This window comes from Centroberyx gerrardi, chromosome 19 (assembly GCF_048128805.1).
Source record: "Centroberyx gerrardi isolate f3 chromosome 19, fCenGer3.hap1.cur.20231027, whole genome shotgun sequence".
NCBI classification, from domain to species: Eukaryota; Metazoa; Chordata; class Actinopteri; order Beryciformes; family Berycidae; genus Centroberyx; species Centroberyx gerrardi.
Window position 1 is genome coordinate 7,943,563 of NC_136015.1, and position 23,691 is coordinate 7,967,253.

The window sequence follows — 23,691 nt, forward strand, 5'->3', positions numbered from 1 at the left end:
ACACACACACAGCATACACAAACACATGCCGAACCACTTTGGCTAGTATTTGCTGTGGGTCTATCTGGATCAAGCTTTGCCCCATGTGACTGCGTCCCAGCTTGAACTCAGTTTTCCAACACTACAGACAAAACACCATAAGCCAAAGCCAAGGCGTTACTTCAGCGAGCTAATAAGCCTTCCAAGTTACACACAGGGTCACAGGGGGGGGGACGCACCAAGTCGTTTCTGGTGCATTCCCAGTGGGTCGGAGCCAGGCTGACAGACATGGGACAGGTAAGTTGAGCCATGGGAAAGTGGCTTGTTGGATTAGGTTGAGGTCTCTCAGGATGGGGAGTACAGTATGCGGTCTTTGTTTTGCTGCAGTGAAATGTGCGGGGGTTTGGTTTCTATTCAGTGAAACGGGGCAAGTCCCGCTCGGTTCAGACCAACACTGGCCGACTTCAGAAGCCTGTTTGTTGAATAAAAACAAGAAAGCAGATTTTTTCTCTTTCTCTCTTGTTCTCTCAAAGACACATTTCTAAAAAACATTTGCCTTTTCTTGAGTTTTCTCTGTTTTGCCTTTTGACCCCTTGGTAGGATGGGACAGTGTGTGTGTGTGTGTGTGTGTGTGTGTGTGTGTGTGTGTGTATGTGTGTGTTTGTACTCTTTTACAATACATTCACATTGGGTTTACACGTGAATGTTGAATGTGTGTGTGCTGTGCATGTGCGTGCGTTTCCCCTCTTGCAATAACATGCCGGCCGCTGGCTAGAATGTAAACTAATACACACACTTATAATGCGATAGGTGCTTGGAGAGTAAGAATTGCTTGCAAATGCCTCGACCTTCAGTCATATTGACACTCAGTGGTGCTTCTGTTATAAGCAATATTTATTTTGTAGGTACATCCAATCTGTCTAAAGTTCTCTCAAATATCAGTGCTGCTTCCCTGCTATGAGTCCTGATTCCATTTCACTTTTTTCACATTTTGCCTCCCCCTCTTTCTTCTTAACCTCTATCCATACATTCTTGCGATATTAAATGTGTTCCAAATCGTCCGTCCCCTTGCACAGAAATTAGTCTGCGCATACTGAAGATATTGCTGTTGGCAACGCGATCTTCACAGTAAATATTTCGACACGGCACACAGCTCTTTGCAACACACTCTTTGCGACAGAAGTGTTACAGTAGAAAGCTTTACATGAATGAAATGAGCTTAAAGGTTAGCAGACGGCTGACTGAGCGTGGGGAAATGCAATGCAGAGATGATGAAAATAAACGGCGGTGACCTTTTCCGCTCTTTATTCGGAGTGTTATTGCACCTGTACTGAGTTGTTGGACAGCACTTTTTGACCCCAACCCAGTGTGTGTGTGTGTGTGTGTGTGGTTATGATTTTTATTGATACCAAATCTAAACCCCTGGATTAAGCCGTTCACTTTTAAAACACACCAAAAACAGTCACTGCAGCGAAGTGTGTGTGTGTTCAGCAGGCTCTTGGGTCTGTCTGTGTTTGTATCCCATTGTACTCTCACCTGAATCCACCACTCAAACCCCACAGTAAAGCCTTATCTAATCTACTGTTGACACACATTGATCTATGTGTGTACCATCACAATCTCACACCACGTGTGTGTATGGTCTGACTACCTGAACTTGACTATGTACAGTTGGCAAGATCAGGGTTCAACCATCAGATGTTTAATAGAGCAGTGGGGTGAGTCCCTCTCACCTCTCAAAGGTGTGTGTGTGTGTGTGTGTGTGTGTTGGGTGTGTGTGTAAACAAATAGGTATATTATTCAGAGATCATGCTTGATAGTAAATGAATGTTTGAGCTCTGGGCGGTGGCAGGTGTGTGAGCGTGGGGGAGTACGTGTTTGTGTGTGTGTGTGTGTGTGTGTATGTGCATGGACATAAGCAAACATTTCCAGTATGTATGTGTATCCATACGTCTCTGGCAGTCTATGAGCCCCTAACTAACACACAGATGAGTATTCAGACTGCATGTGTGTACTGTAGGCTTCATGGTATGTGTGCTCAGCTAAAACGGGAACATATACGTACACAGCCGTGCACAGGACGCTCTGCAAATACAGACCTGAATCAGAGAATTTGAGCCGGGGCTGCAGAAAAGCATCAGGTAGCCAGCGGGCCGACTCCGGCCGGCCGCATGAGAGGAGCGGCTGTTTGTTCTGCCACACATGAGGAATGTTGGGTAGCTCAGGTCCAGCAGGGAGGGCTATATGTGTCTCCGCATTAAAAGATGTTAAAACGGTCACTTTGAAGTGTCTTTACCGATGGTTTAATACAGAGGAAGGCTGGTCGCTTTGAATTCAGGGCCGTAGTAGCCAGGACTCATGCGGGTTAAGATAGGGCATCACTGAGCTAGCTGAGTGGTGCCAAGCCCCCCCTCCTCTCCTCCCTCTCCTCACATGTGGGCCCCCACTTCAAATATATGTTGAGACGTGCTTCAAAATATACAAAAAAATAGACAAGAAATGTATTTATACATGTAGATGACATTCCTTCACAATATATTTTGGAAACTGGAAATGTATTTTCTTCCTATACGCTGTTGACAACATATTGCATATCTGCAAGGATATTCAAAATATATGTATAGAATATATGTCAAAACAGTGTTATGTACATTTTGGCCAATGTTGTATATTTTAAACATATCTCTAATCATACTCTGGAGAATAACAAAGAATCACTATAATATTCCCATAGTGTGTCTGTAGTGAGTTTAAAGTGACCTTATTGTACTTTATCATATTTTCTCCTATGGAATCACTACAGTATTGCTATGATAACCCCATAGGGACTTATATTTTTGCTGTGAAATTGGTATAGTATCCTTTCTGTTAGCATTATTCTAGTTGTTGTTTTTTTTCATTACGGTATGTAAAATATATGTTTTTGCTGTACAGGGAATCAGGTTAGTCTTTAGACTTCATCAGCAATTCTTTTTAGGCAAAATTAATTGTGGGCTATGTTTTGTAGTAGATTCACTTTGATGCAATCACCATTTTAACAATCAAAATCACAAGCAAAATATTGATTTCCAGCTTCCAATTTACAGTCATGTGGAGCACATCTGCATAGACCCACATTAGACCATGGACCCCTATTTGATAGGATTTTGTCTCTCTACATCTGAGAAGATTTTTATTTGTTGAAATACAATATATAATAGTAATAGAGATAGTGCACAAAGATAGTGCACAAGAAAAATAGAATATAAATGGGAATAATGCAGATGGGGGAGTATTAAACATAATGTACACTCAAATACTAGAACATGTTAAGTGCCTGAATGAAAGCAGGAAAATATGAACTGCAGCATTATACGGGCATGCAAAAGAATAGCATAGAACAGGACTTAAGCAGAATATGAAAATATACCAAAGATGTGAAACATTTGCAGCTAAGTGAAAATCAAATTCTCAATCAAATTATCAAATGATATGTAAATAACACATTAGAAGGATGTGGGAATGGTGTGGGAATTTACAGCATACAATGTTTAGTGGAAACTGTGAAACCTGATCAGAATAATGATTGTTATCCTGTCCGACCACTATACAGTCTAATGGATGAAATAGTAGTGAAGCTGAAAGTATTCCTCTTCTTTTCTGTCTGGGGACCGCCTGGGGCACCCTTAGAGGTCTCTCTGGAGGTCCCCGGGCCGCAGCTTAGGAACCGTGCCAGTCTACCCTGGTCTACCCCAAGGAGGTTCTACCCCCGCCTATAGTGGGGCGTGGTCACAGATGGGGTGAATGGTCCGTTGAAAAAAGGGGCGGGGAGCTGTAAAAATTACTACATCCACCCTGTGTGCCACCACATCCCTTCAGTTTTCTAAATTGATTGTAGACTACGAGGATCTCGGAAGGTGTTTCTCAATCGTTAATAGAAGACTGTTGATATATTTTTTTTCCTATATTGAACAGTCAACAAATATACCAAGCTCGGCTATGGCAAAAGGAGAAGGAGCTGAACAATACTCCAACGCCAGTTTATTGAATAAACCGGTCAGCTCGGATGGCATCAAGCTCTCTGGGAAGGTGAGTCCATTCATTGATTTACAGTTTTGTTTTATGGTTTTATGGTTCTTATCTCCATAGCCTCAGCAGCAGAGAGCGCAGCAAAGCTTAGAAGAGTGGTTCTGATGGTAATTTATCTTAAAACATGAGTGAATGAATGAACCACAACGGGGATTTGACGTTTCGTGGGCGTGAGTCATTCGTCGTTGTGAAATTTCTACACGGAGATCAACCGAGTGGGAGTCATTGTTGAGAAAGTGAAATTGTTAATTTCGTGAAATAATCAATGCTGCCAGTCTCCCAGTAAACCCACTCCCCCTTCCCCTCTGATACAGCGGGTCTGCACATCGCGAGAAAGTCTTCAAATGTAGGCTATTAAATCTTCAACAGAGCTAAATCTACCGGTTTTAAGTCAGAAATTCACACTCCTGTAGTTCAGTCTAATTGGCATCAAAAATGTCTTGAAAAAGCTTACAGTTACTTGATGAAACTTGGCAGACAAACTGCGGATAAATCGTTCTCTCATAAAGCCTACTTTTCGGTTGTAGATGTTGTTTAATAATATGAGGTAAGGTACAAAATGATGTCAGTTATTTTCTGGGAGTCAGTCACCAATATATAGGGGTGTCTGCCCAGTGCTGCCTTCATGTGCTCCCCATAAGCTCGACTGCTTCTGAGTTAAATAGTTGTAATAGATTTGTAGGCGCATTAAAATACTTTCTGCTCGGACATTATAATAAATTGGACGCTATAACAAAAGAAGCTGTTGATGGCTGTTAGAAATGAAGAGTCACAGGGCTACTTTGTGCTGTAACGTTAGCTAAATGAAGAGGAGAAAGTGTTCATCAGGGTGTTTAATTTATTAGCCAAACCGTGTTGTGTAATACATTACTTTCACCATCAATTGTTGATGCTGCTTCCGTGCTGTCTTTCCCTCTTAAAGTCACATCTCGGCAACTCAGGTATCAAAGAAAATTCCCATTTTGTTGAGATTCTCTTCAGTCGTAATGCCCATATTTCCGACAGCACGTGAAGGCAGCAGACGGCTGTGACTGTGCGGCAGGCAGCAAGCAGCAAGGCGACGTGTCCTACAGAGAGGGAGCAGGCAGGGGATATTTCCCTCAAAGTCAAATCTGAAGCGAACTTTTTGACATTTCCAACTTGAATAGCAGGCAGCCTCAGCTATTCAAAGTGTTTTATGTTTCTCATCAGTTGCTTAAACTAAACTGATAATTCATTTCTAACCTGCGAGGATTTGAAAACCCACTTATCAGCTTGTGCCTGCCAACTTGGGACTTGAGCCTGCTGCTTTCAGGCTACAGTGATAACATTATGATTAGTAGTAGATAGATTAGAAGTAGTAGCCTAGTATTGATAGTAATAGTAGGCTAATTTTCATGTCAGCATATAAAAGGCAGGCTGAATCTCTTTACATACAGAGGGCTCCCTGTGTGTGGGGCAGACTGACTTATTTTTGGAAGAAGAGGTCAAACAGAGTAATGGGTGTCCTGCTCTACTGCAACTGATAGGGTTAGGATGCATTATGCAAAGAGGAATATTTTGAATATTTTGATCACAGTAAGGAATTGCATAGAAAGGGTGACGTGCAGGTCTGCACACATAAAACTCACACTAACACATTCCTGTAATAGTACATCATAAACCGGCCGGTACACTCACTGCATCGTAATTTTCCAATTAGGAGAGGCAAAGGTGAGTTGGACTCTTGGAGGCTGTGAGGCAACACTTATCCAACCGCTCTCTGCCCACCCTTGAACCGATGTTACTGGGCTTCAGGTTTACAGGTGTACTGTTTATTTTGCGAATAATGTGCATCACATAGTGGGGTCAAGTTTGATCTGTGAGACTGTTTTCACCATCATGGAGACATGACCTGAATCACCAGGTACTGTTGTATGCCAGCTATTGTGTTTTGTCACCACATGAATGATCCCTTCTGTTATGGTGGGATCCCATTTCAGCCGGAGAATGTTTTGTCACCTAAACAAAGGCTGGGTTGGGTTTATCAACAAGACAGAGGCTAGTTCATCCAGCTACAGTCACAATGGTGTTTTGTGTGCTGGCCTGATCTAAGATGAGGCAGTGTCCATTGGTTGTCGTTCACACACATATCAATGACCTTAAGGACCTTAACTTTAGGAATGCTGGAATGTACTTGCAGTTCAAGGTCATCATCAGTACTAGGATATATTATCTTGACTGAAGCCTACCTTTGGTCTGAGACCCCTGACAGTAGCCTTCCCAGCACTTGACACAAGTGACACTGCAGTTGCTTCGTCCACCTAGAGAGAGTGCAGCTTAGGCAGCACCAACCACAGCCTTTTGATTGGTCAGGGGGGAGGGTGTGTGTTCATCCCCCTGACTGGCTGCCGGCCACGCAGCCAGCGGTTGGAGCCCTGGTCAAACTGGCAGGCATCCCTGTGGGTGTTGAGCCAGTTAAGGTCCCAGCCAAAGTGTTGTCACCCTGGCTTTTAGGTGTCTGAGTGACACCCTGGTGCTGTAACCTGGCCCTGGCACAAAGCGACCCGGCAGAGACTGGCGTTGCTGTTAGAGTGGTCTTTCAACAAACTCTTTGTCTGTCGAGGAAAATATTAGGCCTATTAGAAAATGACATGGGACAGCTCAGACAAAACCAAGGCTGTTTCCCAGTAGCAGTCCCTGAGCTCTGCCAAATAAGCTACTTGATGGTTATCTTGTTGCCAACGAAACTCTGGCGTCTCTGGCTCTTAAGAATTTAGGCCACATTCCTTGTGAGGCACTTGTTAAAGAGGGCTATAGCTTTAAACAGAGAAGTGAGAAATAGGGGAAATTGTTTGAAGATGGAGAAAGCGAGGGGTTGAGATCAAATTGAAGAAGTGAGGGGAAGGAGAGTATGAGATCAAATTGGGGAAGTGAGAAAGTCAGCTGACCAAATAAGCCTGGGAAAGTGACTAGATGATCGTTTATTGCAGTTACCCCATTTTGGATTAGGCTGCCATACTCAACTCTGCAGAATAAACCACTCCTATGATTATGAGAGCTAGGTTCTGCCAAGGGCCAACCCTGAAAAGACTTGTAAACTGCTGCAGATACTTAGTGTTAAGGCAGCTTTCTCCAAAAGTAGGTTAATATCGACTGTGTTTCAATGTTCATTTCTTAGGCATTATCTTTACACCACTTGGTAAGCTAGATATGTAAGCTTGTATGTCTGCCATTTTGTCTGCGTTCCTGTACATTTTCTAACCCTGGTTCCATTTTTAGGGCTAACCTGATTGATTCTCAATCATCGATTAACATGCTGTTTTCTTTTTCTCCTTTTTCTCCCAGCGGGAGCTGAGGAACCGGCTGTCAGTCTGCAACAAGCTGTGCTATGCCATCGGCGGAGCGCCCTACCAGATCACAGGATGCGCCCTGGGCTTCTTTCTTCAGATCTACCTACTGGATGTGGCTCAGGTGAGCTGGTGGTCCGATATTATTTCTAAACCTCCATGACCCAACCTCTTCAGATGTTAAGGAGCCCTTTCATAACATGGACCTAAATATAGATAAATAGGCTCACTAAAAAGACCCCGTTACCTGCAGCCACCCGGAATGCCTTAAAGGACCTCCACAGTGGGAACATGCTGTGTGTCCATTACTGTCTTTTCCATACACTGTGCTGTCCTAGCGCAGTATTTGGGCTGGCATGTACGGACTTCAGGGCACGAGGCTGTACATGATCCTCCCTGCGCCCCCAAAGCACCCCTCTTACAAGGGCACATACAGGACATGGCGACCACCAAGGCTCGCCGACAATGGCGCCATTGTCCTGGAAAAACGAAGAGGTAGAAAAAGTTTTTCTTTTGTTTTCCCTCATTAACTCCATGATGGGGCTCTACTGTAACATCAGAAAGCTTACCAGGGCTTGTTCTGAGAAGGTCGGGGTGAAGAGGAGGGAGGCCGTTTGGTAGCATGACTAAGAGGGGCTTGCTTTAATGGGCTTTGACACTAATCTGATTGTCAAGGCCAAGATGGCGTGTAAGTCAACGGCTTCCCAGGGTTAGTTTTGTCAGGCCGCTAAGATCAGTGATTAAGAGTCTATTGGGTGACACAGCATGGAGCAGAGTACAGTCAGGAGGTCTAGCATTCATCCTGCCCAGCTTCCTTTGAGGCTTGTCATCCATGCATGCTGAATAAGAATAGAAGACCCGCAGAGCTGCTAAGTGCCGCCATCGCTGCTTGACTTGACTCCTGCCAAGTGTTGCCTTTTGACTATTTACTTAAAAAAGCGTAGAACTAAATACCGCACAGCATGTTCCAGAGCGACACCCTTTACCTTTGTCTAACTGCTGAACTGCTACCTCAGCGAAAAGTGGTTTGATTCCTTCAGGAATCTCTTTCAGGTCTTCCAACACAGGCCATGCATGGTCTGTGAGCTTGTGGAGATGGTTAGTTATTCTCTTAGAAGGGATGGACCTGTAAGATACCTTGTACTGTATGTAGAGTCATTTTTAATGGTAGCAAAGGGATTGAGTGGGTACTGGTAATACTGGTTTGTGTAGTATCAGGAAATGACCTATCGCCAATGGTTTCTGTGTATAGCCATTCAAAGGAAATGATGATGGAGTGGGTCATGGAGAAGTAAAACACCTCTACTACTTGTGCCTCCCTCTACCTTCTTGTCAGCCGTTTGCTCTAATATTCTTCCGTCTCTTCTACTTTGACAGCTGGATCCCTTCTATGCCTCCATCATCCTGTTTGTGGGCCGGGCCTGGGACGCGGTAACGGACCCCACAGTGGGCTTCCTGGTGTCCCGCAGCCCGTGGACGCGCTTCGGACGCATGCTGCCCTGGTATGTCCAACTCCCAGCTGGGACCAGTACTCTACATTCTGGTCCTATTTGGTTTACCATTTCTAGAAAAACATTATTTAGATCTACGGAGTTAAATCTGTTTAGGAAACTTTCTCTGGAGCCCCTTCCTCCTCTGCTAGTTAGAATGTTCGGGTCCTGTCTCCCTAACCGTTTCCATTGCCTTGTTGATAAAGCTCAGCTATAAGTTCTTGAAGCACTCGTGTTCATGTGTTTGCTTTTGGAAATCCCTGATGGGGGGGAGCTTTAAGTTTCAGCCTTGGTGAGTCACAGCCCAGTGGAAGTTCTCCTGTGATGTACAAGTGTCAGTGTGTTTTTTGGGGGGTGGGGTCTTGTGCCGTGACTCCAACGTCATCCCCGAGAGGGTTACTTAGGGTCATGCTGATGCAATCGCTGCCATACCGTTTCCTCATTACCCACACATGCGTATACACTCTTGTCCCCCCTGCTCTCTCTCTCTCTCTCTCTCTCTCTCTCTCTCTCTCTCTCTGTCACGCCCACCACAAATCATAAAGACTTTACTGCATTCCAGCTATAAAATATTGCAATGGAAAAATGCGTTCCGTAGAGAGGTCCAGTGGCTTCAGCACTGAGGCTAAAACACAAAGAAAACCCCTTAACAATTGGCTGTTTGTGCGTTTTCGTTTTTTTAATAGAGAAAATATGGAGGGTTTGCGCTGGTCTGGCACATTTCCCACAGCACGGCCTCTGGCATGGTATTGATAAATACAACTCCTGCCTGCTAGGGAGTCTACTTTTCACAGCAAGCATACAAACCTCACCAGGTTTCTTCCCCCTTTTCAGAGAGAATTCCTATAGAGGAGTGAGACTTTTTCAGCTATATTTGATAATAGTCTCATTTGTACAAATTGAGCCACAGATTTTGACCTGGATGGTTGTTGGATGGAACATGGGATCATTTTACTTCGTATTTTGATTCTGATTTCAATTTGTCCGGTGCAACTTGACCTCTTTCTGTGGAATCCTCTCATGTGGGGTGACATCGCCTGGAGCAAACTAAACGTCGCCGATCCTTGTGTTGCATTTTTGTCTCGTTGGTGGTGCCTTTGTCTGGTAGGGGGGCCTATGATGCTGCAGGCTTTTTCAAGCCAAGGTTACTGACCTTGTTAGCTGCTACATCCCCTCCCCCACTTCCCTGTCTCTCAGTATTGCATCTCTTACTGAGCAACCCACATGCGTTCATCTCTGAACTATAGCTGTGGTATGTCTGCCCATGCATATCGTATGACTTTTGGCTCTGGTTCCTGCATCGTCAAACATGGCATGCGTTCCTGTGGCTCTCGGTGCAGGTCTGAGGGTGTCAATAACGCTCTTATGTGAGACAAGTACAGCACAGGGTGCGAGTGAGTCCGTCTCCTTTCAACACGGAAGATGTTTCAGAGAGTCTGGGCAGGCGATCTTTAGTGGCTGCTAGATCCAACTGGAAAGCTGGGGTACCTTGTGAGGGTGGCAAGAAGGACAGAAATGGGCCAATGGAATAGGCAATAAGGCGGTGATGGAGAGGACTGGATTGGGGCGGGACTGGGGTGGGGGTTTGTCTGCATTCCTTAAGTTGACGAGACACCACTCGCGTCAGTTTAGGGGATAGCACAGATTTGTACTGCTTATATCCAAATATTTATTTGCACTGATGTTGGTAAGGGTTGCCTCACACCTTAAGTATCAAGGGTAGAGGTCTAAAAGCATCTAGCTGGGTTGTTTTCCGCAGGGAGCTGAAGGGATGAGTGCTGGACTAAACTAATTGTCTACCCCTACGCCTCATGAGTATGATCTCCCCAGAGTTGGTTCACCACTAAAGGTTCAGTGGAGGCATCCATTTACACACAGGAGAGCGACAGCCCGCCTGCCTAATATAACATGATCTAATATCCCAAGACATGTTGAAATGAGCCGCTCAGAGAGTTGCCTTGTGCAGTGAGGGACACACCTGGGAGAGAGATCCAGTCCTGGAGGTCCCAGCTGGTCCCAGTTGTGGCGCGATCAGTTTCCTCTGTTTGTCCTCTCTCGGGAGTGTTTGCGATGAGTGAACACCTGAATAATTCATTTGGTGCACAGAAGAATGATCTTCCTGTTAATGTTGTTGCGGTTGTGTAGCAGTTCCACATAAGTGCCAGACGTTTGGTTTCCTTTTTAAGACAGTAGTATTGTCTGTTAAGTTGTTTTAGAATGAACTGAAACTACAGAACTTGGATCTGTAAATTAGATTAAAAATACCCCTCTAGTTGTTCAGGTTTAGATGGAATTTGATGATCTAAATGGAAAACTGCAGTGGTGTACAAAACAGATTTACAGATTTTGGTGACTAGTACATATACTTTTTATTTTTATTATTTAAACCAAATAATTTATCATCTCATTTGATTAAATTTGTTTGAATGCATAAACTGGATTTTTGTAAACTGGATATTTTGTATACTGCTTTGGCAATTTTGTTCATGCATAAAGTGCTAGAGAGGTAGGCTAAGTGCTATAATCATCATCATCATCATCTTCTTTATCATCTTCATCCAGTGTTGAGATATCCATCAGGATTGAAGCCTTAGTAAAGTGGGTCAGGCTGGATGCTGCTTGTGATGTGATATCGTCATCCATTTGTTATCAGAGCAAAAATAAGGCGTGGGTTCGGTGGAAGAGGGAGGGATGAAGGAGCGGTCGGCAAGTTCAGTCACATTATTGTCAGGTCAGTCATAAAGGAAGCAGGAGAAAATTAGTGTGTTTTTGTGGTGCCTGAGGGCGGGGAGGGGGAGGAGAGAGAAGAAGGAAGGCGGGAGCTCCTCCATTTTCAAAGCTCGGTGCGGAGAAGGAGCGGGGAGGTGGGGGAGGGGTGACCAGAGCCAGGCTGGCTTCTCATTGGTCCAGCCCACAACACACCACTGGCCTCAGCCAATGGCGTCGCAGCTGTCAGCTGTGAGGGCCCTGGTAGGATTTTTTAAAGACTGGCTGAGGAATCCAGGAGGTTACTACAGTTCAAGTGGCTACACAGGAGCAGTGTCTGAGTTCCACTGTTGCTGCACATCTACTGCAATAGACACAAGTGACAGGTCGCAGGTTTCCTGTGGATAGTTCAAGTTTCTGAACATAAATTTAAATTCATTTCTTTGGACACTGTTAGTGTTACATTACCGCTTTAACAAATATTGGGTCTCTCTCTTGCCTAATATACATTTTAAATTGGATTAGGCCTTCTAGCCCTAACTGCTGAAAACCAAGCCATGTTTCCCCTCACCATTCCATCTATTTTTTTTTTTATTTCCAATAAAAAATGGTGACATTTCTCTGCTGAGTTCTTATATAATTGGCAGTCACTGTTGAGGAATGAAGGCGAGGCCTCGAAACAGAAAATCTTCTGTGTGGAGCCATTTTTCATATTTTATTATTTACATGTGTTCACCCACAAGCATGTTCTAATGATAATATGAAACCTCCTTGGTATGCATACACAGAAAAATTAGGTCACAATGGCCGCCAAAACGAACAGTATCATAATGAGCCATAAAATAAATAATCACTGTTTAATGACACCAGCTTCCTCTCGCATTCAGCTGCTCTAATTCATTATATTATATGACAGATTCACATGATAAGTTAACTTGTCAAGACCTGATAAGTTAACTTACTAGGAGAAAGGTAAGCCGCTCTCCCCTGGTCAGCGCTGCTATTTCAGAGGACATTGTAATTTGATGCCAAGGCATCATATTGTATGCCACTACTTATGGCCTGCTGTCAGGGTGCAATCCTGCATGCACTGTAAGTCTTGGCTTACCCTAGCAGCCTGTTTTAGAATAGCATACACTGAAAAAAGGTGTGACTAGAATTTTAGAAGATCCATAGGAAAGACATGGGACCTTTTGCTCTCACAGTTTTTAGGTTTTGGCTATTAGCCCGTTTCACATAATGATTCCCCATGTTTTGGGGTGTTTGAATGAAATGAAACATTAAATTAAAGGCCGTTGTCAGTAGGCTAACATCGAGCTGCAACTGAGTTTTTAAATCCAAATCACCCTTACAGACATGGGCCAATGCCTAATTTGGTAGGTGTTAGTCCGGACACGTGACGCAGAGGAAACCGGCGTACGCAAAATGCATTCCCAAGTGCGCCGGTCACCTCAATCCCTCGCTAAAACGTCTGCTTTATGTCGGTGAGCTGGCACACCACCCTTGCATAATCACACACCGATCGTTTACACAACATGCTGCCTGTCGGTTATCAGATCACATGCATGAGGGAGCTCGCTGAATGCCACACCTCTTTGCATTTTTGCTCTAATCTGTAGCTTCAGAAAGAATTTAAAGTGCATGCATCAAAGTATATCTCCTGATAGGCTTATCCATTGATTTTAGTGGTGAGAGAAGAGGGGAAATAATAGCCTGAAGGTAATAGAAGAGAAGTTGTCATCAAGTAGTCTAAGTGACCTTAAGCGAGGCACTTAACTGCCATCTGATGCAGTGAAGATATTCAGTCTCTGATGGCACAAGACTGCTAACAATACAGGCAGCTCCCTGGTTATTGCTGTAAAAAAAGGTCATGTCAGTACAATTGAAGTGAAGGAGACTTGCCAGGGCAAAGTTGAGTTGATATTCTTTTATTTCCAAATGTGTTCACCCACATGCCTCTGGTTTACATGAAGAGTACAGCTCCGTCACTTGATGTATGAACTTATAGGGAGTGTGGCAAGTATGCAGTAAGCCTACAGCTTGACCAACTGTGCATCTAGGCTATGCAATAGTTTTGTAATTTTGTCATTTATTTTTAGCAGTGCCATGACTAGAACCTAAGTCATTATGTTATGTTGGAAACTATGAGATGGGGTTTCTTATGGCATGCTGTGATACTATGACTTCATATCTTGTTTGATAAGGATGAATCACTTCCGATGATCATATCCTCAAGAATCTGGTCCGATAGCAGGATGCCCCGGGCTACTTCCCGTTTCACAAGGCACATGACTATTTCCGTGTGTCAGAACTGTGGTCACATTCTCAAACTCGCATCTGATTGGAGAGTGCCGATCAGACCACAGGAAGCAGCTGAATGGGGCCAGGAAGTGATCAAAGACGTTTACACAGTTCTCCCACAGGCCCTCAGCTGTTTTTCCCCATAAAATGACCTCATGGAGTGGATTTACTGGATGTTAGAGCTGGAAGAAGGAGGAGAACAGGATCGCATGGATGCGTTTAGGAAAAATAGAATGGCATGTTCCTATTCAGATTAACATTATGCCTCCTTTGAATTCCGGGCATGCTTTTTTTTTTACCACTTCTATATAAGGGTGGGTGTTTCATTCCTCGTCTATGTATTAAAGCCAGAAACAAAGACACTAGCCAATTTGTCTATGAGTTGGCTCTTTTCCCCAGTGTTACACTACCAGCCAAAAGTTTGGAAACACGCATTTTTCTTTATTTTTTACTATTTTTCACAATTAAGAACTATGGGAACGACACCAAAACTATGAAGTAACACAAATGGAATTATGCAATGACCAAAAAAGTATTAAACAAATCAAAACTATCTTATATTTTAGATTCTTTCAAGTTGCCACCCTTTGCCTTGATGGAAAGGCAAAGGCTTTGGAAAGAAATTCATACATAGGCACCAACTTCACTATTTATATTTGTATAAGAAACAGATTTCAAGCATTTAAGCATAAGCCTTCAGATCAAAATGGCTTTAAGAGAATGAAAAACATAGTACGTTCAATCAGGCCACATCTGCTTCATCTGATGCATGTTTAGACCTGTGTTGCTCCAAGAACGCTGTGCCCCTACTAATAATAATGTGACATAACCACGTCAGTATGAGACAGTTAACCCAAGTGCCAAACAGCATACAGTGAGAGTTGCTGAGCTGAGCAGTAGTTGGCAGAAACTGAATGAATGACAGGCACTCATTTGAAACGGGCACAACTTCATTATGTAATGAGCGGCCTCTCTCTTCAGACAGGCTGCTTATTGTCCCAGGAGTTAGCGTTACACGCTTGACTAGGATCACGTTTTCATCCGCTGTTGTTGTTGTTTTTTTCTCCTCCCCCCCCCCTTTCTCTCCTCATTTTCCATCTCCTCTGTCCGTCCTATCCCTCTGCAGGATCCTGCTCTCCACCCCTCTAGCTGTGCTGTGCTATTTCCTCATATGGTATGTTCCCCCGTTTGAAGATGGCAAGGTCATCTGGTACCTGGTCTTCTATTGCCTCTTCCAGACCCTTCAAACTGTGAGTAACACACACACACACACACACACACACACACACACACACACACACACACACACACACCTGACGAATGCTCACTTGTGGAAAAGTTTCATGCCAAAATGAGTTATTCACCATCTGGGGGGAAAAAAAAAATCACGCCTACTCACCTACAAAATGATTGCTTGCATAAAAGTAAAGCACATTATGGGGTTACGGGAAAAAGTCATCTTAACATATTTGCATACAAAATAAATATTGACTTGAATTTCAGGGAGTGAAATCTTTCCAAAATGGAAATATCGCATTTCGGAGTGAAATGCTTCAATTGCACAATGAGGATTAACTGAATAAAACTCAACTGTTTCTCATCATATTACTCTTTCTCTTCACCAGTGCTTCCATGTGCCCTACTCTGCCCTCACCATGTTCATCAGCTCCGAGCAGAAAGAGAGAGACTCGGCCACCGCATACAGTGAGTATCACACACTTCCTCTAAAAAGGAGGAACTCGACGTGTAAATTTATTATATCCTGAATGACTTTCCTGGCAAATGGGAAGTCCGGTGTGTCGCTTCCGCTGTGTCAACTTCTCCCCCTCTCTCCTCCAATCAGGGATGACGGTGGAGGTCCTGGGCACTGTGATTGGTACAGCCATCCAGGGGCAGATCGTGGGCATGGCCAACGCGCCCTGCATCCCCGTGCCTGGTGACTTGACGGGGAAGCTGGGCAACGCCTCTGCGTCCCTGACGACCGCCGGACCTGAAGGCAACACCACTGTGCCTGTCATTTCCCTGGACCACACGGTACACACACACACACACACACACACACACACACACACACACCACTTTCTTCATCCCTGATATCTCATTTGTTAGTCACAGTTAAGTGAAGGATAAAGTTGGTGTCAGCTGGATAAAGTGTCGGCTGACTCTCATCTCTCCCCTCGCTTCCCTTTGACAGAAAACGGCCTACATGATCGCCTCTGGTGTCATCTGCGGCATCTACGTCCTCTGTGCTATCGTTCTTTTCTTCGGTGTGAGAGAGCAAAAAGGTAAGCCGTTCGTCCCTCCATCCCTCCGTCCATCCGTCCTTCCATTCAACTGCCGTATGCCTCTCCTTTCATTGCCATTTGTAAACCAAAATGGAAAAAAATGGCACAGCGTGGGAGATTTTTTTTTGTTTTTCATAGATGAGTGATTTATCCCTTGCATTCAGAGCTTTGCATTGTGCATTACAGTACATAACAGGGGTCAATGCATTCTTCTGTTTAAATTATTAATTATTGAATCAAGAAAGCACATCTTGGTGAAGTTAAATGAGCCTGGGTTCATGGTGTTTAGTCACAATTAAATGTCCCTAAAATGCCTCAGTCACTCGAGCTGAACCTGGTTGAGGCATTTGCAGCGTCACGTCAGCGGTCTGTTTGGATGCAGACACACACACACACACACACGTCCTTCATGTGACACAGCTGTTATTGTTCTCTCCACTGTGGTCCGATGGGGACGCCATGCAGCGTCATCCCTGCACTCTGTGGTATGACTGTCTGGGCTTCACGGTCCAATTAAGATCCTCGTGACCAGCGATGGGACTTTACAAACGGACGCATTTATCAGCCAAAGGACGACCTTCAAAGGCGGCTCCTCGTGGAAGATTTACTGAAAGGGCGTAGAAATGAATGAATGGAACTGAATTCAAGTGGATCTAATGTTTGCATTCTTTCTTTTTCCTCCCTCCAGATTCCTGTCGTCCCAGGTCCGAGCCCATGTCTTTCTTCCAGGGGATAAGGCTGGTGATGGGACATGGACCCTATGCCAAACTGGTCATGGGCTTCCTCTTCACCTCACTGGCTTTCATGGTGAGTGTAGACACACACACACACCCAAATGACATCAGATAGATAGATAGATCCACGCTCACTGTTGGATAATAAACACAGCTTAGCCATGACCACAGTCAGTCACAGTTCACAGCCTCACCTAGGCCTTTAGTCCTCTCCTCAGTACTGTAAACACTGTACTAACCCTCACTATAGCTCGGTGAGGCAGTTTGCCATCCGCTCTCTGCATGTGGACAAGAATACTCCTTCAGCCTGACGGACTGTGTGTTTATTTTTGTGGTTATTGGGCTAAGCAGCTTCTCATGTTAAATGTTGGGAGTCTCTCGCCGGTCTGCGCCCTCGGCCACAGTTTACTTGGCACCTGCGAGGTTGGGCTGAGGTGTGTGTGTGTGCGTGCGCGTGCATGCGGGTGTGTGTGTCGGCTGTAAAACGTTACTGAGTGCGTCTGTGTGCTTCCTTCTGCAGCTCCTGGAGGGAAACTTTGCCCTGTTCTGCAGCTCCACACTGGGCTTCAGGAATGACTTCCAGAACATTCTACTGGTCATCATGGTGAGTGCACGCACACACACACACACACACACACACACACAGGGGTGACATTTTCATACAAACAGATAGGTGCACTGTTCCGTGGAAGAACTTAAGCCATTACTCAGAGTGCAGACAAAAGCCTCCCCTCCCAGGGCGAGGACATCAATTCTCTTGAGTTACAAGCCCAGTCTTCACCCAGTTAGAAGCCAGTGTCTCCTAGCTGCCCATTTCCATGATGTGTGTTCTCTCTGGCTCGTCGGCCTGAATGCCAGCCTATTCCCACAGATAGCAAAGACTCAGCAAAGGAGCCAATGCAAGACTCTGCCATGGGAAATCCCAATTCACGTCCTTATCTTTTTTCTGTATCCCTTTCTTGGCCTTCCTTTTTACATAAACCTGTAGGCAGAGAGATGTTTTTCATATCAAAGACCATCATGTCCTGACAGGTATCAAGTCCCATTAAAGGCTAGGCGTGCCTAGCAAGCACAGTGGAACAGTACAGGGTGAGACACTGTCCTCGGGTTAGTGAGGTTGAAAAGATTACACGCTCTGATCCTTTACTTTATGGAAAGGATTACAGAGGCAAGGGAGTGACCTGTTTGAAGTAAGTTTAATTTATGTAGTGAAATGACTTTTTGAGAGACCTTAACACGATCACAGTGAGCTGTGAGCAGAGGTCGCCCCTTACTAAGAGCCTAATCCTCACTATGTTGAAGAGACATCGAACTAACTCACTCACCGGCCGTGTGAACGCCAAAAGGGAAAGGCTAAACCAGCAAAACCAGCAGGATTCGTTTTTACAGTACATGAGATAATCAGCGGTAGGTGCGGCGGTTTTGGCGTGCGAGGGGAACAGCAGAGGTCGGATGAAATGAAACATTGTCCGAGAGCAGCGGGGAGTTAATCAAATGACAACAAAACAAAGGAATCTTGTGTGTTCGTTGTGCTGGTGTGAGGCACGTTGAGAAGAGCACGCCACATGGCACGCTGGGTTAGGGTTAGGGTTAGGGTTCCAGGAGGAAAGCAACGCTCTCTGATGGGTGTCAGATGATTAGCGAGGTTTAGAATACGCCGAGGTCAGCTGTGTGAGACGTGGAAGGGGCTTTTTTTTTTTTTTACGATTCCTGCTTAGGAGATAAAGTCGTCTTTACTGATAGCAGCGCTAGACTTCAGGGCGATAAGGCTGGTGATGGCGGCATTGCCAGGAAGAAGCGTCTACAGACTTTGGTTGTTTTTGGAGATGATTCACATGCAAGTCAGGCGAATTTAGAATGAGGACAACCCAGAAAAGAAAGCTCACACATGCAAATACAAAGGATGTGGGGACAGAGACGCACATTTGCTCATAATGAGAAACCACATCACAGACAGTTGCTGATGCAGAGACAACCACAGGAACACAAAGATTACTGTGCAATTAGACCAGCAGCATTAGCATTTCATTTACCATGCTCATTTCAAAAAGGTGGCCATCGGTTTTGTTATCTTTGCCTTCTCACTGCCTCTCAAACATGGAGGGGTCAAAGGGCAAACCGCTCTGGCCAAAGGGTCACCGTCCCCCTGCAGAGTCAGAGGACGAGCCCTCGTGTTTGGGAAAGGCTGCAGACGCGATATTGTCGTCCGTTTTCCCTGTTGTGATTGGCAGATGAGAGGTGTCAAATACCCTTCTGCATCACCACATCTGGAAGTCATGCTCAGCCCATAATGGAAACCAAAACCTTCAGAGGATGTGTCTCATATCGTTCTTCCTTTTTCATTTTGTTGCCTTTGCGAAATCATGTGTGTAAAAGAAAAATAAGCGGCCTGTCGTGGAATTCACCGGGATTCACTGGGGTTTTGTCAGTGTTTGTGTCAACAAAACAGTTGGCTAACCGAGACTTTTGAATGTTTTTCCCCCTCTCAGCTCTCCGCTACTCTGGCCATCCCCTTCTGGCAGTGGTTCCTGACTCGCTTTGGGAAAAAGACGGCGGTTTACATTGGCACCTCGGTAAGGCCCGCAGTCATGTCAAAACGCCACCACTGTAAGATTGACAGTAATTTAAAGTTGTTTTTTTTAACTGGATGAGGAAGGATATACTGGGAGCGGGTGCTGGTTTTGAGCCGTGTTGCACTGCAGGAATCCCCGTAGCTGTAGTGCCACCTAGAGGCTGTTTTGGGGAACTTGATCCAGCGTGTGATGGTGGGCTGACTTTTTTCTTTTCTCTTTCCAGTCTGTGGTTCCCTTCATGATCCTGGTGGTGTGTGTGAAGAGCAACCTGATAGTCACCTACATCGTCTCCTTCGCTGCCGGGGTCGGAGTGGCTGCAGCCTTCCTGCTGCCTTGGTAAGACGCTCTGACCCTGCTCTCGCCTGTTTATACAGTGTTGTCATTAGCTGTGTGTGCATATTACTAATTCTGATTCCACTGACTCCTTCAGGTCCATGCTGCCCGACGTGGTCGATGACTTCAAGGTGCACAACCCAGAGTCCACCGGCCACGAGGCCATTTTCTACTCCTTCTACGTCTTCTTCACCAAGTTCGCCTCTGGAGTCTCCCTGGGCATCTCCACGCTCAGTTTAGAGTAAGTGCTCACGTGCACGCACACACACACACACACACACACACACATGCAAAACCTCAATCTTTAATCATTCAAAATGTGTTGGAAGGTCTTAGACAGCCAGACCGGAACACCCGCACGCAATAAAGAAAGGCATGAACAAGAGGCTAAGCCAAATCCCACATCAAAGCAAGGAATTCAATCAAATGCACTCATTTGATTTAGTACAGTAAGGCCATAGTGTGTGTGTGTGGCGTGCACGTATCACATGACTGGCTTTACTGCAGAATGATGGCCTTTGATCCGTAATGCGGTGAGAAATTTGGCCTCATATCTAGATCTCTGTTTTACCAATTTCTGGAGAATTATCCAAGATTTATCCCTAAACGCTAATGCTCTGTGATGCTTTAAGATGTGAAATGCCTTTTATGTACATCGCTCTCTAAGTCTTGGATTAGTTTAATAGTCAAGTTTCTTCCTCTCTCTCTCTCTAGTTTTGCAGGCTACATCACTCGAGGCTGCTCCCAACCAGAGGAGGTGGATTTAACCCTGAAGCTGCTGGTGTCCGCCGCGCCCGTCGCCCTCATCCTGGTCGGCCTGGTCATATTCCGCTCCTATCCCATCGACGAGGAGGTGCGGCAGGGCAACCGCAAGCTGCTCCAGGAACAGCGGTAAGGCGGTGGTTTCGGCGGCCGGCTAGTCAGCCGCTGTTGCTCTCTTGCATGCTTGCCTGTGAAAGCGAAACTCCCAGCTTAAAGAGGCTTCTTGTTTTCTTGCAGGGACAACGAGGCAGATTCCGAGACGGACTCGACGGAGCTGGCCAACATGATCTAGGACTTTTTAAGAAACCCACGGACCAATCGGGCGACCGACTGCCGTTTGCACTGGGCGGGACCAAACGGACCTGGGCCTGTCGGATAACAGAGACACTGCCTCGTCCGATCACATTGCTGCTCCTCCACGAACTTGATAAACTAGACAATGTCATCAGCCACGCCAAGGCCTTTCTGATAACGAGTACCTTACCCCCCCCCTCTCTGCATTTGTGCCGAATTTTCCCTCCATGATATTAACTCACTTTATTGTCGTTTCTTTAATTCAGATCTCGGCAGCCTTACTCTTTGTATAGTGAACTACTTTTGAGTGCTGCAGAAAAGTTTTTTTTTTTTCTTTAAACACTGGTTGCACAAAACCTTGAAATGTGATGGGTGCAGTGAACCGGTTTTGACGGTGCAGCCTTTACTGGTGCTACTTACTAGAACTGAACAGTTTCCATCCCGGTGTATTCCGTATCATAGGTAAACTTGAAAATTCATGACCTTGAGCGCTGCACTAAAACAACTTCTCCATGAGATGTAAGCATCATTAGAAACTTGAACAAAACGGTGACAACGCCTTCATTTCGGGGCTGTTTTTGGTTTCCACAAATTTCAAAAATTCAAACTGACATAACTGGACTACAGATATTATTTATACAACAGCAACAGCTAGTCTACAAAAGTGCTTCATCCAAGTTTCTACTGGTCTTCACTACAGCATTACCCAGCATCATATGCACACATTATTCTATCACTTTTTTGCTCTTGAGTCATTGATTTGGGTCCTGTTTGGAACACGTTCTCTTTTGTACGTTTTTTTTTTACATTTTCTGTTCACATTTAGTTTACTGAAACCAATCGGCCGGATCATTTCCATCCCATTCCCATCCCACTGGCTTTGCTCAGAGGAGACAGTAACAATCTGTGATGTTAATACCAGTGGCTGAACTGTACCAGCTGTGCACTGAAAGGCATGTTCTAGGTCCCCACCATTGTACTGAAACCACTAAAATAGGAGAGCAGTTAATTTTGCACAGGTAACCGCAATGTTGACCCAGCAATTACATTATTTACATGACATTATTTATAGCACAGCTACTGAAGAGAGAGGGAATCTTCTCTCTGAATGCTATTCATCTACTCAATACTGAGCAAAACCGTGACTACACCCGGTACTAATCTAGTGACATCATTATTTAAGTATTTATTAGTTTTGATTTTAGTGTTTTTGAGTTCATGTTTGCTGGAAAGTCATGCTTCTTTGAGTATTTAAATCTATTTAAGGCCTTTAAGATTGTCGTTCCACCTGAATGAGTTTTGAATTAAGTATATTTCAAAAGACAAACATGGGAACATAGGAAAATGTGTACTAATGGTTAGGAGCCCCAAGCTGGAGAGTCAGTTTTTAAAATGGTAAACTTCACAAGACTTTTAATGCATGTTGCTACTGCCACGGCTAATGCTACTGTTTTTGCTCCATATGCATTCAAAAAAAGGGAAGCACAAAATCGTGAAACAAAAGATATATATTGGAGGATGGGGAAGTGAATTTCTTATAGCCCCCTTTGTGTGTTTGTGAATGTTTTTTTTTTTTTTTTTGTATGTACGTGTGTGTTTGTCGACTTTGTAAATTAATGTATAGTTGACCAGGATGCGTTATGATCATCTCAATCCGTGTCATGAAAATAAGGATTGATGTCTTTCATATCTTTTTGATATGGAATATGTTTATATACAGTGTCATATGTTATACATACTGTTGCATCTTCAACATATGTTGATTCTGACAACTGGGTTACCGGTGTGAAATGCTTCATATTTCATCCAATTGCCTCTTTTTCTTCCTCTTCTTCCTCCTGGAGGTTCCTTACAACCTAGAAGAAGAGACATGCCAACACAGTGACATTTCCACCCACTAACCCTCAACATAATAAATGTGCCATTTTAATTTTTTCAGTTTATTTTCTTTTTATGGATCTGTTGAACTTCCCTCATGACTCTTGAGGCTGTAGCCAATAGTGTGAGCTTTAATCCCACGGGGAAGCACACAAGCCTTGTGTACACGCCTCCTGTGCATATGTATATAGTGTATGTAAAACCTGTAAATATCTTTGATATTTGTGGCAGCAAGTGAAATGAACTTCTGTACATTGATGTACTGTAGTTATTTAAGAAAAGAGATGTTTTCGAGAATAAATGAAAAAGATATTGTTAATAAATACTAATTGATAAGTGTACTGTGATTGAGTTGTCAGCATTTATTGAAAATATTTCATAACTATGAAACACCAGAAACTCCAGCCAATTTTAATATTTTAAAAATCAAAGACTAAAAAAAAAACACACAACAGAACACATAGCCACTGTTAACTGTCTAACTAGCCACTCTTCCCATACATTCATTAAAATCCCATGCATTCATCAAGTGTGGATATTTTGTGTGGGAAAACAACTACAGAAAAGAGAAATTAATATTTGAGTCTATATTTAGTAGCCTCTATTTATCTTCAAACCAGTATTTTCTGCTCTAAACATCAAAAGTTGTAGCAGGAGCAATGATGGCAATAATAAAATACTAAAGGGGAAATGTGTAGAATAATTAACACCAACCAGGGTATCCAGACAAAACTCATTAATTTCACTGAACTTACCCCCTAAACACTTATATGATTATCTCTGCATGTTGTGAGGAAATGATTTGTAAGATGGGTCAGTTAAGAGTGTACATAAACATTTTGTGATGCCCCTTACTACCTCTATTAAGTCCAGCTTGTTCCCTACAGTGGAAAAGCAACATTCAGTCTCCATTCAGTCACCCATTGGTACATTACTGTGGAGGACCGGAACTGCCAAAATCAAAAATAAATAAAGAAATA

At 44.2% G+C, this 23,691-nt stretch overlaps 1 protein-coding gene across 1 annotated transcript; it reads left to right on the forward strand.

Moving 5' to 3' along the window:
* Nucleotides 1-3,855: 3,855 nt before the first annotated feature.
* mfsd2ab (MFSD2 lysolipid transporter A, lysophospholipid b) lies at nucleotides 3,856-23,058 on the forward strand. Its single transcript, XM_071902300.2, has 14 exons — nucleotides 3,856-4,047; nucleotides 7,354-7,479; nucleotides 8,733-8,857; nucleotides 14,979-15,102; nucleotides 15,478-15,556; nucleotides 15,696-15,886; nucleotides 16,047-16,137; nucleotides 16,826-16,944; nucleotides 17,392-17,475; nucleotides 19,361-19,444; nucleotides 19,668-19,780; nucleotides 19,875-20,018; nucleotides 20,492-20,668; nucleotides 20,777-23,058. Exons 1-14 carry the CDS (start codon nucleotides 3,958-3,960, stop codon nucleotides 20,829-20,831), a joined length of 1,602 nt encoding a protein of 533 aa, XP_071758401.1. The 5' UTR covers nucleotides 3,856-3,957; the 3' UTR covers nucleotides 20,832-23,058.
* Nucleotides 23,059-23,691: the final 633 nt, after the last annotated feature.